Here is a 16,345-nt window from a genome sequence, read left to right on the forward strand (position 1 = left end):
TCTATGATTTAAGGCGACATGTTAATAAATTCATTTTGTATTGTTAAGGCGTATTGTTATTAGTTTTTTTTTTTTTTTTTGTCCAGGCTGTCACTGTGGGCCAGGACAGCTCTTCAGAACCTAAACTGCAGCGGCAGAAAACTCAGGCGTTCCTCTCGCTCGCCCGCTTCTCTGATGCCCAGTATCAAAGTATCAAGAACTACATGAGGTCATCGGAGTTTGAGAACAAACAGGCGCTGCTGGAGAAGGCCAGAGAGGAAGTGGAGCTCATGAAGGAGAGAAAAGTGGTCGATAACAGGTCCGCTTTATTTACCGTAAATGATTTTGTAACGGCTGAACATTACACATTTAGGTGTACTTCAGGCTTAAATGAAGTTACACTATAAATGAAACAAAAGCTCCACGAGGGTTTGGTGTGCTTTGTCTGTTTCTGTGCAGGTACACAGTGAAGGTGCAGAGGGAGCTGAAACTGGACGTCCGTGCTTTAGACAACCTGAAGGCCGACCGCAGACGCTTCCTGCTAAAGGCGGTGGAGAATTACACACACTGCCTCGCACTGGGTGAAGAACATGACACCTGGGTGTTCCGGCTGGCGTCACTCTGGCTGGAGAACGTCGACGCGAAGAACGTCAACGACCTGATGAAAGTGAGTGACCGGTGTGTTCAGCAGGCATGCGAAAGTTTCTCCTGTTCGGTATAATCGAGATAATCCGTTTTTGATAGAGCTTTGATCTAACGCAATGCTGCGAAGTCATATTTATTAACTGCGTAAGTTTTACTGTTATCACAGTTACCACGTGTCTGTTTGCACGTATTAGGTAGGTGTCCAAAAGATCCCATCCTACAAGTTCCTGCCTCTCATGTACCAGCTTGCTGCCCGCATGGGCACCAAAATGTCCAGTCCTGGCACTGCAGAGGATGCGGAATTCCACACTGTTCTCAACGAGGTACCTTGTATGAAAAATTTAATTCCTTCCTTCATTCATTCATTTATTCATTTTTCCTTCCACTTTGGCAGCAGGCTGAGAAGGTCAGAGTAGACTTTCTAGGGTGGCAGGCATGTGGTGGGGACAGTCTTTCACTACCTAGATCCATCGTAGTTATGTTAACAAAAATTTGTGATTCTGGAAATGAATCACGTAAATCATATACGTATAAATCGTATATAGCATTTACTAAGGGTAGATTCTGGCTTGAAGATGAGCAAGGAGTGCAAGCGCCAAGTGGGCCACTTTTGGTAAACAGAAGTGGTGCTGCGGGATGAACCGAACACCGGGTTAAGGCACCTGATGCCAACACTCATCAGACCCCATGAAAGGTGTTGGTTGATATAGACGGCAGGACGGTGGCCATTGAAGTCAGAATCCGTTAAGGAGTGTGTCACAGCTCACCTGCCGAATCAACTTGCCCTGAAAATGGATGGCGCTGGAGCGTCAGGCCCGTACTCATGTCTGGTATTCGTTTCCTCTTTTATATTTTTGGGCCTAAGCCATGACTAATAGTAGAAGTGCATCTGGGGTGGTGTGGAAGCCTCAGGAGCTGCCTCAGGTGCAGATCTTGGTGGTAGTAGCAAATAGTCAAAACGTGGAGCAGGGCTGAACAACAAAGATTCCGTACAATGTATCAGTTTCCTTGTTTATTCACAAAATGTTCTCAATTTATTGTTTGTGGCATCATTGGTTATATTAATATACAAACAATGTTAACAGTATCTCACAGATGACGAATGCCATTATAACTGTCTTTGCTGCCCAGCTGATCCGTAGGTCATCCATGGACCACCCTCATCACACACTCTTCATCATCCTCGCTCTGGTCAATGCCAACAAGGACGAGTGCTATTCCCGCAGCCGTCTGTCCAAGAGCAGCGCGCGGCAGGCTTCGCCCCTGGACCTGGTACATCTAACATCTAATAATAAATCTAGAGTTCATTCAGCTCTTTTTCAGTCTTTGATGATTCGGTTCAGTGTAAAAACACACCTATGATGATGATGATGATGATGATGATGATGATACCGTGTTCTGATTAGAGTTGGCGAAGTGCTAATTGAAAGTCTTACTGATTTGCGCTAAATGCTGCTGTTCTGCAGGACAGAGCCAACGTGGCACAGAAAATCCTCAATGAGATCCGGAAGAAGAAGGCACGGCTGATCCGGGGTATTGAGACCCTCTGCCACGCCTACATCACCCTCGCGTACATGGATGCACGCGGCCATAAAACTGAGAAGAGTGAGTCATTTCTGTTTAATGCAAAGAATTATGCTGGACACCTTTTCACCACATATTTGTTGTTTAAAAAAAAAAAAAAAAAAAAAAAGGAATGTTTTTTAAATAATTACCTTCCAAATATGTGGATCCGGCCAGTTATAAACTATATGTATATGTTTATTATTAATATTATTATTGTTGTTGTTATTATTATTATTATTATTATTATTATTATTATTATTATTATTATTAAGTAACAACAGAAAAACAGTTCTGAGTGTTTGGTGTGTTGGTACAGAGGCAATCCCCATCCCAGCAGATCAACCCATAATGCAGATTAGGGATCTAGAGGACGTCATAATCCCCACCATGGAGATCAAGGTACAAACTAGATTGTGTGGTTTATTTATTTATTTGTTTGTTTGTTTATTTTTGTATAAAATCCTGAATCAAAACCAGAAAGGTACACTAAATGGCTAAAAGTATTTGGACACCAGACTAATGCACTTCCCACTCCAAACCCATGAGCATTAATATGGAATTGCTCCCCCTTTGTCCTTATAATAACCTCCACACTTCTGGGTAGGCTTTCCACTAGATTTTGGATGATGATTGAAGGGATTTGCAGTAACAACATTAGTCAGGTCAGGCACCGATGACGGTCGAGGAGGCCTGGCGCGAACTCTGCGTTCCACTTCATCGGCACAGGTCGCTCGGGTTCTTAGACTAGATCGCTGGCAAAACATGTCTTCATGGAGCTCTCTTTGTGCCCAGGGGCATTATCATGTTCGAACAGGTTAAAAGGGAATCTTAATGCTATGGCATACAAAGTCGTTCTAAACAACTGCGTGCCTCCAACTTTGCTGCAACATTTTGAGGAAGAACCACGTATGGGTGTGATGGTCTGGTGTCCACATACGTAAGGCCCTATAGTGTACCTCTGCGAGAGGACACTTCACCCTATTGCGAATACACTATGGCTTACAGACGGCTTTAAAAGTCCATTCAAAGTGTGTTTAGTGAAAAGGTTTGGTAATCAGATGCACTTGAATTTTAATCAGATTATAATGTTGCACTAGCAGTAGTTAATAACACTAAAAATGGTTACGTGTACTGAAAATTTTTGTTTTTAAAAAAAATATTTAATTAATAGTTGACATGACATCGTCTATTCAGAGGCTTTTTATGATGGGGTTTATTTAGAGAACAGTTGTAGTAAAAGTACATCAGGAGACTAACCCTGTGTTCACACGTGACAGAGCTGTAATCTCAGCAACAGCGACAAGTGACCTCTGCAAATTAGATACGACATGGTCAAGGAACAGTTTCAAGCAGCTGATACAAAGGATTCCTTGAATTCTATGGCGTGTGCGGTCCGACGTAGGGCTGGGCGATATGACAAAAATATCGTATCACGATACTTGAGGATATTTATACAATACACAGTGTGTATCATGATGTGTAAGGAATTATCTGCAAAACAGTAGTAAAATAAACAAAAAAAAAATAGTTTGACAAGTTTTTTTAATGCCTAAAAAGGCAAAGAAGATTAACTTAAAAAATAAATACGCCAAGGTTAGCACGTTCGCCTCACACTTCAGGGTCCTTGGTTCAAGTCCCGCCGGGGCCATGTGTGTGCAGAGTTTGCATGTTCTCCCCATGCTGCGGGGGTTTCTTCCGGTTTCCTCCCACAGTCCAAAGACATGCATGGTAGACTGATTGGCGTGTCCAAAGTGTCCGTAGTGTATGAATGGGTGTGTGAATGTGTATGTGCCCTGCGATTGTGCCCTGCGATGGACTGGCACTCTGTCCAGGGTGTACCCCACCTTGTGCCCGATGCTCCCTGGGATAGGCTCCAGGTTCCCCGTGACCCTGAAAAGGAGTAAGCGGTAGAAGAGGGATGGATGGATGGATAAATATGCCAAATTAGCAGCATCCAATCAGTATCATTTAATTTATAATTATTCAAAACGTCAAAAAAATACATCACAACAATATCTCAGAAAAGTGTATTGTGTAATCATTTATCACGATATCGATGTTATATCACTATATCGTCCAGCCCTAATCCAACGTTTCTTCAGTTCCCTACTCACAACTTTAGTTCTATGTGCAATTAGTTCCTTTATCCTCTTCAACAACGGTAGAAAACTATAAGAAATAACAGTAGTTTCATCACGGTGTGAACGCAGGGTTAGTATAGAACATCTCAATATAGAACATCTTAAACATTTCACTGTGGATTTATTTTGTAAATATTATGAACATTGGGCAGAACAGAGTATCCATTATTACTGATGCTTGGTGTGTGGTGTTGCTGTTTGTGTGCTTTTATACAGGTGGATCCATCAGGGAAATATGAGGATCTGGTGACCGTCAGTTCTTTTAAACCTCACTTCCACCTGGCTGGAGGCGTCAACCTGCCGAAGATCATCGACTGTGTGGGCTCAGACGGTCAGAGCAGGAGACAGCTAGTCAAGGTCAGACAGCTGGGGGAAAAAAATAAACTCGCTCTCAGACTAGATTCTAGCACTTTAATGTGTAATGCAGAAGATTCAGTTCTCAGTTTAACAAACTAAATGAATTGTCGATGCCTGAAATAAACCGACCCAATCAGTGAACACTTTCATTGGAAAATACTTTGTTTTGTTTTTTTTTCCCCCCATTTCACCTTGATCTTTAAACCATGAATCATGTACCAAGTGGACAGGAAACTTTTGGAAGGATGTGTAAATAAATGTCTTTCTACCATTCATCATAGTAATTTGAAAGAGGGAAAAAATTATGGGAGTACTTAAAATGTTGGGAATAACTGCAGTGGTGCTTGAAAGTTTGAAAATAGAAAAAAGAAAATATTTCTGCATAAATATGAACTAAAACATCAGCAGATTTTCATAAAAGTCCTAAAAGTAGATAAAGAGAACCCAATTTAAAAATGAGACAAAAATATTGTACTTGGTCGTTTATTTATTGAGGAAAATGGTCCAATATTACATCTCTGTGACTGGCAAAAGTATGTGAACCTTTGCGTTCGGTATCTGGTGTGACCTCCTTGTCCTTGACCTCAACATCCCAGAGTTGACCCTGTTTTGTACTGAGGAATGTGCTAAAATTCCTCCAAGCCGATGTGCAGGACTGATCAACAGTTACCCCAAACATTTAGCTGCAGTTATTGCTGCACAAGGGGGTCACACCAGATACTGAAAGCAAAGGTTCACATACTTTTGCCACTCACAGATATGTAATATTGGATCATTTTCCTCAGTAAATAAATGACCAAGTGTCATATTTTTGTCTCATTTGTTTAACTGGGTTCTCTTTATCTACTTTTAGGACGTGTGAGAAAATCTGATAATGTTTTAGGTCATATTTATGCAGAAATCTAGAAATTTCACAAACTTTCGAGCACCACTGTATTCGTATTATTACATGCCTTAGCTTCAGATGTTTAATATACACGTTTTCTTCCTTTAGGTTCTTTCTTCTTTTCTTCATCGTTTCCTCGAATTCTTCACCATTTTTTTTCTTTCTTCTATTTTCCTCTTCTTTGTTTTTCTGCTTTTTCCTTTTCCTTTTCTTTTTCTTCTTTCCTCTTCTATCATTGTTTTGACTTTTTCTACTTTATTTTCTTTCTTTTATTTATTTTTTGTTTCTTCCATCTTCCTTTTTTAATTCTTTCTTCTTCATTACTATCTTTTATTTATTTCTTTATTTCCTCTTTTTCCTTCTTATTACTTTTGTCATTAATTTTTTTCTTAATTTTTTATTCTTTCTTTTTAATTCTTCCTCTCCTCCTCCTCATTATCACTGGTGTATAGGGGCAGGATGATCTGAGGCAGGATGCAGTGATGCAGCAGGTATTTCAGATGTGCTCCACACTGCTGCAGCGCAACGCTGACACACGCAGGAGGAAACTGAACATTCGCCGCTACAAGGTCGACCTTAAAAAAAAAAAAAAAAAAAAAAAAAAAAAAAAGCTTCTTCACTGCTGCTTTTCTTTTTCTTTTTTTTCCCCCTCACCTTTATTTGATTTATTTTTATAGTATATAATGTTTAATATAGTAGGTACAAATGATAAATAGTTGACTGGAAAAAAAAAAAATTTAAACTTGAAGATAATCATGAAATGTTAGCTACGAAATGTCTTTCTTTTTCATAACGGATTAAAATTCTAGGAACTGGTGTTAGTGTAAGTGAATATGCTAAATTCTATTACATGTTATTAAATTGCATGCTAAAGATACGCGTTCTGGTCTGTTGTGTGTCAGGTGGTGCCTTTCTCTCAGAGGAGTGGTGTTCTGGAGTGGTGCTCTGGTACTGTCCCGATAGGAGAGTTTCTAGTGGACTCTCAGAAGGGAGCACACAAACGTTTTCGGCCTCGAGACTGGAGCAACATGGATTGTCGCAGGAAAATGATGGTACGTGTGAATGCTTTTTTTTTTTTTTTTTTTTTTTTTTTTTTTGGGCCTACTTTTTACCACAAGGGATCTTTTGCAACAAGCAAGCGCAAAGATTGGACTAGTTCTTTTAATGTCTCATTAAAAATGCAGCTTGGTTAGGCCCGTCACGATAGTTACATTATCAGCTTATCATACGATATACTGTATGGACATGACCTCGATATTGTCCGGTGTGTTTACATGCGTGTTTGTTTACATAAGAACGAACGTCACCAACATTTTAGCCGTTCACGCTGCTTCGGTCTTCTCGTCGACTCCAGCGCCGTCAAATTAAAATACAAACTTCAAATATTTGTCGAATGTAAGATAAGAAGACACATTCGAATACAAAAACTGCATACGGTGTTTTTAAGACCTTTGAAACGTGAATTTAAGACATTTTAATGCTAATAAGGGCCTTATTTTTACATTAAGGAATTTGAGACTTTTTAAGGACCGACGGAAACCCTGATCATCCAACAACAGTAGTTATCGTGACAGGCTTAAGCTTGGTTTTATTTCTAAAAATTTGTCAAGGAGCTTCTCTCAGACCGACGTCTTTCACTCTCAGATCCGTTATGAGTTTTGATTATTGGAAATTTGCAGTTCCTGGCAATGAATGAATGAAATGAATCGGTTACTGTCTCATTATTGGTAGGAAAAAATCAACTGGATGTTAAACGTTTGGAAGGATTTATTGTAGGTGTGTATTTTAGACATTCTGAAGTTCCAGTTGCTCCCATCGTGTTTCATTCCTTACTTGAGCAATAAGTTGCAGCTTTTATTTAACACTGAGGATCATCGTTATTTCAGGGAGCTCAGGCTAAGCAGATCACTAATTAAAAAAAAGGACATTTTTGTGATCTTATGGCTAAATATCCTGAGTATTGATTTGGAACTGTTGTTAGGAACTGTGCTGTTTTGCGCTCATTACATGACTTGCCATTGAAATGATCTTTTAACTGTGATATCTATATGATTGTCATGTAGGAAGCGCAGAAGATGGAATTTGACAAGAAGCTCCAGGCGTACATGGAGGTGTGCCAGAACTTTCGTCCCGTTTTCCGTTACTTCTGCATGGAGAAATTCCTGGACCCGGCCATATGGATGGAGAAAAGACTGGCATACACACACAGCGTGGCTACTTCCTCTATAGGTATTGACACTAGAGGTTGCACAACTTTTTTTTTTATTATTATTATTATTTCTAGTTGACCAGCAATTAAAAAAAAAATTAAAAAGTAGTTGACGAGTCATCTTATCCACAGTTAAAGCAACGAACACTCCAAGCTGCAGTTCAGTGAATTCCCACACACAGGCTACAAGTGACATTTCCATCTTCAGTGCTTTTTTTTAGGCTAGACTGTTAATGATGAATGTTAATTTAACACTCTTGCGACTCGTGCGGATGAGCTGGCGGCTCAGCTGAGATCACTTAACGATGATAAAATCCTAGATTAATAATCTATGAAGGATGCAGTGCTTACAGCAACATCTGGGAGGTGTTTCCGCCATGTTCGAGTCCGATTTCAGTAGCATCCGTGTCTGGATGGGCATGTCATGCTCCGCTGATCTGATTCTAAGCTAGAATCTGACTGGGATCTCCCAGCTCTCCGTTATATTCAAAGTGATATCAAAAAAAGGTGTACGGTACATTAAAGCAAAAGGAAATGTAAAAACAAATAAAATAAAACAGGCTTGAATGTAGAATTGAGTTCATCTAGTGTGAAACATTTAGCTGCTTTCTTTATCATTTCTTCATTTTCCCCCACTAGAACGAAAAAGAACATATCTTAATTATTTTTTAAAAATAATTAATAATGATCACGTTTTCTGTTGCATTTTTGTTATCGGCAAAATTGCATTGGTTTCCGTTTACCATTTTCATTTTCATTGCTTGAACCACTTTGAAGCCCTGAAGCCTGTTGCACAAAGCCAGATTCGGGGGTTACCAAGGTAAGTTTGTGTTTAGTTTGAGCAACCTCGTGTTTTTTTTTTTGTTTGTTTGTTTTTTTGTTTTTGGTCTCAACAAGTTGGATTGGTTTTAACGGTTTTCATCGTCATGGTCACTCGCAGTACACGGCTAACCTGCCTCCCGAGCAGGTTTTATTCTCGGTAGAAGAACTCAAACCCAAATTGGACCAATCAGTTGTGAGCGATGTGATTATAAATCTGACGCATCAAAGTGCTTAAAAGGGAAAGAACTTTTAGGGATGGACAAAATTCCCTGGCTTTCCCTGCTGACCATCTGTAGGAAAGATATCGATTTTCAGCAGATGGTGTAGTTTATCTACGCTGGCTTCTTGAGCCGCACATTAATGAAGCGCCAAAGCCGCACTCTTACTGTACCACAAACCCTATGCATTGCTTTGCGGTGCTTTGCGAGTGGTACATGTTTTCATGCGGTGGTATTATTCCTATTATATTCTAATAAAATCCTAATATACTTTCACTAATTGATGTTTATTTTATTAATATTTAATGAGAACAATTTTCATTGTTGGGATTATAAGTTTTCAGTCTGTTTATTCTCATTGTCAGCCTCTAAAAGTAAACTCATGCATTAACACAATCAGCAGGGTTCCGCCAGCAGTTCTCCTGAGTTTTGGCAGCTGCAACAGTGTTGTTTTTTTGCAGTTTAGTGTAGGTTTAAATTCCTCATATTTTCACAAAATAATTTCTTGCTCTTCAACTAAAAGCACCTGCTTTTTTGGCTGTTTGGTGCAAACGTCTAGCTTTCATGTGCACATGCAGGCTAAGTAAGCATTGATTCAGGGTTAAAACCTGGGTTGACTGAGAAAGTTGATAACCAGTGTCATGAAACCTGTTAACCTTTAATTAACCCGAGATGGATTTGTTTGGTTTTGTCAAGTCGAAACTTACTCTGAAACTCTGAGTTTGTTCAACTCGCTTTGTGCAACAGGTCTCAGGTTGTGTTTGTTTGTTCGTTCTTAATGGCTGTTCCTCTCACAGTGGGCTACATCGTTGGTCTGGGTGATCGACACATCCAGAACATTCTGATAGATGAGCAGACAGCAGAACTGGTGCACATAGACCTGGGTGAGTGGGGGAGGGGGACGGGTGTGTATTTTGGGGGGGAGACTCACTTCCTGTTTTTGTCAAGTCATTAATTTTCAGTTTTAACCTGCCGTGTTTCATTTGACAGGTGTTGCCTTTGAGCAAGGGAAGATCTTGCCCACTCCAGAGACTGTGCCCTTCAGGCTGTCTAGAGACATTGTGGATGGCATGGGCATCACCGGTGTAGAAGGAGTCTTCCGAAGGTCAGTTCTTCATCTGTGTCGTCATCATGTTTTAGTTTTTAATTTCAATTCCACTTCCATAACATGCAGTTTGAAGAGTTGCCCGAAAAAAAAACCCTTCATGAGAGCGACTCACAACACGCAGTCGGAATTGTGTCATGGTCAGATGAGAAGTGACGAGGTTATGAATTGTTTGTCCATGGATTTTCCAGCAAGACCATAACCGAAAATCTTAATGGTTGTAAGGCAAAAAAAAGTCCAGATTTGAATCTTATATATAAGGAACATACAGTGGATATAAAAAGTCTACACACCCATGTTAAAATGGCAGGTTTTTGTGATGTACAGAAAAAAATGTCAGACCTTTTCTACCTTTCTTGTGAAATGTCAACCTATTAATTAAAGAATAAGAATAATTTTGGGGGGGGGATGAAAAATAAAAATGTACAATAAACCTGGTTGGCCAAGTGTGTACACCCCTAAACTAATACTCATTTTGGCAATATTTTGCCAGTCTTCCTTGCAAAAGCATTTCAACTCTTATCAAATCGGCCTGGGCATCTCCTGTGCACAGCCCTCTTCGGGTCACCCCACATATTTTTGATTGAATTTAGGTCTGGAGTCTGGCTGGACCATTCCAAAACCTTGATTTTGTTTTGGTGAAGCCATTCCTTTGTTGATCTGGAGGTTTGCTTTTGGGATGTTGTCATGCTGAAAGGTGAAATTCCTCAAACTGTTTCCATGTTTTAGCAGAAGCCTTAAAGTTTTGTACCAAAATTGACTGGTATTTGCAGCTATTCATTATTCCCTCCACCCTGATTAAAGCCCCAGTTCCAGCTGAAGAAAAACAGCCCCAAAATATGATGCTTCATATTGGGGGATGGTGTTCTTTTGGGACGCAGTAGGACAAGTTTTTGTGTTTCTGCAAATATAAATAATCTGCTGCCAGTATGCTATTCTCTGAGGCAGACACGTTACTCTGCATTTGGATTTGTCCGGCATGTCTTACGCTGCATTTGAAACAGGACAGACCTCTCAAATGCACAGATTCTGCCCAAACCTGATGTCTGTTCTAAAGGGAACGCAGGGATAGTGACTGGGATGGTGGTGGGGAAGGAGACGGTGATGAGGAAGGTGACTGGGAAGGTAACGGAGACGGTGACAGGGTGGATGGAGATGGAGGATTGTGGTAGGGATGGAGACAGGGAAGGTGTCGGGGAAGGTGACTGGAATGGTGACGGGGATGGTGACGGGGATGGAGACAGGGATGGTGTCGGGAAAGGTGGAAGGGATAGTGACCGGGATAATATGGGCAGGTTACGGTGACTGGGATGGGGACGGGTATAGTGACTGGGATAATACGGTGACGGTGACTGGGATAATACGGCCACCGTAGCAATATCACACACAATAAATAACACGGTATGTCGTGGCATGTGTTATCAGGCAGTTATTAATGAATATAACTAAGGTTTCTCTGCTTTCTTTTAACTAAGGTGCTGTGAGAAGACCATGGAGGTCATGAGGAGTTCTCAGGAGGTTCTCTTGACCATAGTGGAGGTGAGGGGGGTGGGGCTGTCAGGTCATCCACAGAATCTGGAAACCTGGAATAGTTCAGCCCTAACGTGTGTGCGTGTGTTTGGTTTGTAGGTGTTGTTGTACGATCCTTTGTTCGATTGGACGATGAACCCACTTAAGGCCTTCTATCTGCAGCAGCAGGACGAGCAGGCCGAGCTAAACGCCACCCTCAACCCCACACCTGGAGGAGAGGAACCCGAAACCCACCGCAAACCCAGGTTTAACACTCAGTCTCTACTAAATGTTTATTCATTATGATTTCATACAGCTTAACTATAGAAAGTGCTTTACAGAGCAGTTTTAACAGATCAGATATGCTGGGATAAACAAACTACGTTTCAAATAAAGCTAGAAAGTTTTTGTGTAAAGCTAGAAAGGAATTGTGTAGAGGTCTGGGGAAAACTCATTATATGTCTGTGGAAGAAATCTGGTAAACAGCGAACAAGGATTTTTCAAAAAAGTCTGGTTTCAGACACAATCTGGGTTCTCTGCCTATATCACTCTGACACCACTACATCTCACTGATATATTTTATTTAGTTAACTTTCCAACCTCATGGAGGTGTTTGAGTTAGAACAGCAGAAGACCACATCGGGTTCCAGTTCCTGTCAGAGAAGTACAGGAATCTGAGGCTACAGTGGGCACAGACTCAGACTCTGCCTCAATGTTCGGCATGTTCTGCGATCTGAGATGCTTTTCTGCTTACCACCATTGTTTATTTGTGTTCACGAGTGTTTATTTGAGCTACCGTAGCTTTCCTGTCCCTTTGAACCAGTTTGGCCATTCTCACGTCAATAAGGCATTTTTGACAACAGAACTGCTGGAACTCACTTGGATGTTTTTTTTTTGTTTTTCGCACCATTCTGTGTAAACTCTAGAGACTTTGCGTGAGAGAGAGAGAGAAAGTCCCAGGAGATCAGCAATAATGCAATGAGTATGAGCAATGAGTATTCTGAAATACTCAAACCAGCCCATCTGGCACCAACAACCAAGTCTTTGAGATCACATTTTTCCCCCCATTCTGATGTTAGACGTGAACATTACCTTGAGCCGAGAACTTCTTTTCTAAAAAAATTAATTGACTTCAGTTAAGGTTTGATTTCAGTGAGATTTAGGTGGTTTTCACACTGGGCGCGTGTGTTTGCTGCGGTACGAATCCAAGGTTGATTGTTCGAACCCCGCCATCGTGGAGAACACAACGCAGCTCACCATATTTTTGGGGTTTTTTAAAAATTATTTTGGTGCTTTTATGCGCAGTAGTCGAGCTCTTGTGTGTCCCACGAAATCCTCTGCCACTCATGGTGCACGTGTGTTGTGGAAACTAATGATGTCGTCATCAGCTAAAACACACGCGCAGGTTACTTTACTTCCTAAACAAGTGCAGACCCGAATACGAGTTGGGTTCATTACGGCTCAGTTCTAGTGCAACCGAACTGCGACCACTTCCTATAGTTAGTATCGGGTTCGGTCCACATGACAGTTTTCACATTAGCAATTTTTCATGCGAAGCGTGCTCAGTTTCAGACTACACTGCCAGTGTGAAAGCCCCCTAAGTTAATCAACCCCAAAGGGCTTGTCTATATGGACCCTACATTTACAGAGCCTACGTCGACGATGTTTTGCGTTGTGGTTAATTAGTTTTATCTCACGCGTGTTGCTGTTTTCCATGTCAGCAGCGACAGTCAGAGCTTCAACAAGGTGGCGGAGCGCGTGCTGCTGCGGCTGCAGGAGAAACTCAAAGGTGTGGAGGAGGGAACGGTGCTCAGTGTCGGCGGCCAAGTCAACCTCCTCATCCAGCAGGCCATGGATCCTAAAAACCTGAGCCGCCTCTTCCCCGGCTGGCAGGCATGGGTTTGAAACACACACCTGCTAGAGTTGTTTCGTTATCTTGTATATGCAATTAATCACGCTCATGCTTTGCGAAATGAGCAAAAGTTACTCCTGTACTGTATGTAATTCCATCAGGAATTTCTTGGAAAAGATTCTTTGCACTATCGGATACAGTGATACGGTTGTTTACTACAGCTGAGTGCAAAAGTTTGTGTACCCTTGAATAGACAGGACCCTTGTGGTCCTGTCCCCCCAACCCCCCCCAACAAATGAATTATAATCGTATATTTCTGACAACCCTTGATTTGCTTTAATACATAGGCCTATATATTTATGTATTGATCATTTGATGTTGTGAGATGTTCAGAGCTGCTTAATCGGATTGAGCAGGGCCTCATTAGTACTTTATCGACCCACGTTTTAACAGTGTTATAGTAGTTAAATCACATCGAGTTAAATGCTTCTTTTAAGAGTACACATTGTGAAATATCAGATGCAATCACGTTTATCAAAAAAAAGTTCAAAATGTTCTTTTCCCCATCAGACCATAATTTCACAATCCCAAAATGTGAAATGCCACAAGATGCGATGAATGAATGTTTTATAGTTCTGTTGTATTACAGGCTGGAAAATTAAATAATAAATGCAATTAAATATCAGGTTCTTTTGATTCCACAAGCATTGTTGACACGCTGCGTGTCCAGGGGTACGAGATTAGCCATGTTTCATTGAGAAATAACATGACACTGGCTGTGTTTCCATCCAAGTTGCGAATTTAACTTTTTTGTTTGTGCATTTGAGATTAAAGCACCGTTTCCATCCACGTGTTCAAGAGAACAAAACCGTCACGTTCGGGGACACGATCTATCCAAACATACTTCTCGCCCTCCGCCATTTTTACTCTTCTGAGCCCAGTTATCCAGTCACACGATTTGTTCACACAAAGTCACATGAGGAATTTATCCAATAAATGTGTTTCCATCATCGTTTTGTGCGCATGTCTTCTTATCGAGTAAAAAAAAAAATTATCCGCCTCAATTGAGCGCACAAGTTTTTTTTTTGTTGTTGTTTTCTTTGGAGATCTGTGTGGTCAGTCATGCTTGGATAAGAGTACTACTCTGACAAGAGTAGCTTAATTAATCCAGTAACACTTTGCAGTATTGTTCTGTAGTTAATATCTAATAATGTGTGTAAAGCAGGAATGAATGAATGAATATTAGGATACTCTGTTGTGCTATTTATAGACATTTGGATAAGATGAGATATATAACTTTATTAATCCCCCGTAGGGGAAATTTAGGTCAACATAGCAGCACGAAGGAATATAAAAGAACAGAACAGGTGCCGTATTGTAGAAGTATTCACACACTATTTACACTATACAATCAATAATAATTATTTTCAACCAATTAATGTCTCAGATATAATCAGGCTTAAATCTGTCAGTTTGGTGCTGTGGTGTTGTGGAGCCTGAGGGCTGATGGCACAAATGCCACAAATGAGTCTGGATGTCCGGAGGATACGGTGAGGATAAGGATGTAAAGCTGCTCAGTCTGGCGGTGTCGCTGTTGCCTTTTTTATCAGCATTGTTGGGGTGAAGAGACCGAGTCCTCACACAGAGTTAAATGTAAAACCCAGATCGGGTCATTTATGTAATTGGGTCGAAAATAGAACGGAACACACTTTGGGTTCATTGTTGTGCAATACAAAACTTGGTTCATATTGACCCTTGTTTCTGGGGTTTTCTATTCACGATTATTCATGATCCAGACAGTGTTATTTGAAAAGGTAGTGTATTTATTTTACTTTTCTGAGAGATGTATTTAGTCCTTACATTTAGGACTTGCATTTATTACAATAACCAGCTAAAGACTGATGGAGATGACATGTGGAAACTACTAAGCAAAGAACAAGTCAATAGATTTCGTTCAGTAGAGCACCGTTTTTGACCTCATGAAGATGTTTCACCGTTGAGGTCCTCTACGATGATGGAAAATCCCCACCATTTTATTAGTGTGTAACTTATACAAGTGGCATCATGAGACTGATCTGACACCAGGGTCCAGAATGTAACCATCTATACTGTAGGTATTTTTGTTGTTGTTACAGACCTTCCCCTTTGTTTAGAGATGTTTATGGTGCACTTTCACTTACTGTATACGGGGTCCTTTCCAAACGTGCATGGTTGTCCTTTGGTTGGTTGTAAGTACATTCTAAGGCAAAAGGTTTGTGGACATCTGACCTGCTTTTTGAACATCCCATTCCAGATGTAGTCCCTCTTTGCTGTTATAATAAACTCTACACTTCTGGGAAGGCTTTCCACTAGATTTTGGAGCGTGGCTGTGGGGATTTGTTTTCATTCAGCCACAAGATTAGTGGTGAGGTCAGGCGTTGATGTTTGACGAGGAGGTCTGGCGCAAAGTCGGCGTTCCAGTTCATCCCGAAGGTGTTCGGTGGAGTTGAGGTCCGTGCTCTGTGAAGGACACTCGAGTTCTACCATATCAACCTTGGCAAAACATGCATGGACTTCATGGTGTGCACAGGGGCGCTGTCATGCTGGACAGGTTCAGCCCAGTTAGTTCAGTGATGGGAATCTGTAATGGGACATGTCATACAATTGTGTGCCTCCAACTTTGTTTCAACAGTTTTGAGAAGGTCCACATACGGGTGTGATGGTCAGGTGTCCACAAATAATATAGTCTGTATAGCTGCATCGTTAACCTGAGGAAGCATGCTGTAGTTAACGTTTGTCGTCTCAAGCCCCTCAGTAGTCTTAGCACTGAGCTTGTGGGTGCCTGTTATATATATAATCTAAAATCCTTTTTTTTTTTTTTTTTTTTTTTGGACAAACTTATGCCATGTGTTAAATCTGAAAACACATCGGCTCAAGTGTGAAGTAATGTACTTAAGGACCCAAATGCTTGCTCAAACTGTTAATTACCCAAAGAGTAACAAACTAAGTTTGTTTTAATTATCTGTGAATAAGGTATTACTAAAATGAAGCAGTTAATAATTCACTATCTTTCACAA

General features: G+C 40.7%; 1 protein-coding gene across 2 annotated transcripts in view; it reads left to right on the forward strand.

Annotated features, from left to right (window-relative positions):
- Positions 1 to 16,107, forward strand: part of atm (ATM serine/threonine kinase) — a 69,477-nt gene extending 53,370 nt beyond the window's left edge. For both annotated transcript variants that reach the window (XM_017495938.3, XM_017495936.3), the window contains exons 49-63: positions 87 to 298; positions 439 to 646; positions 819 to 947; positions 1,756 to 1,896; positions 2,091 to 2,229; positions 2,507 to 2,589; positions 4,548 to 4,688; positions 6,027 to 6,143; positions 6,477 to 6,626; positions 7,638 to 7,803; positions 9,621 to 9,707; positions 9,814 to 9,928; positions 11,404 to 11,467; positions 11,558 to 11,703; positions 13,159 to 16,107. In XM_017495938.3, the coding sequence (XP_017351427.1) occupies positions 87 to 298; positions 439 to 646; positions 819 to 947; positions 1,756 to 1,896; positions 2,091 to 2,229; positions 2,507 to 2,589; positions 4,548 to 4,688; positions 6,027 to 6,143; positions 6,477 to 6,626; positions 7,638 to 7,803; positions 9,621 to 9,707; positions 9,814 to 9,928; positions 11,404 to 11,467; positions 11,558 to 11,703; positions 13,159 to 13,342 (2,082 nt within the window). In that variant the 3' untranslated portion in view covers positions 13,343 to 16,107. The remainder of the gene's footprint in view (positions 1 to 86; positions 299 to 438; positions 647 to 818; positions 948 to 1,755; positions 1,897 to 2,090; positions 2,230 to 2,506; positions 2,590 to 4,547; positions 4,689 to 6,026; positions 6,144 to 6,476; positions 6,627 to 7,637; positions 7,804 to 9,620; positions 9,708 to 9,813; positions 9,929 to 11,403; positions 11,468 to 11,557; positions 11,704 to 13,158) is intronic.
- The last annotated feature ends 238 nt before the right edge of the window (positions 16,108 to 16,345 follow it).

This window comes from Ictalurus punctatus, chromosome 20, assembly GCF_001660625.3.
Source record: "Ictalurus punctatus breed USDA103 chromosome 20, Coco_2.0, whole genome shotgun sequence".
Lineage (NCBI taxonomy): Eukaryota > Metazoa > Chordata > Actinopteri > Siluriformes > Ictaluridae > Ictalurus > Ictalurus punctatus.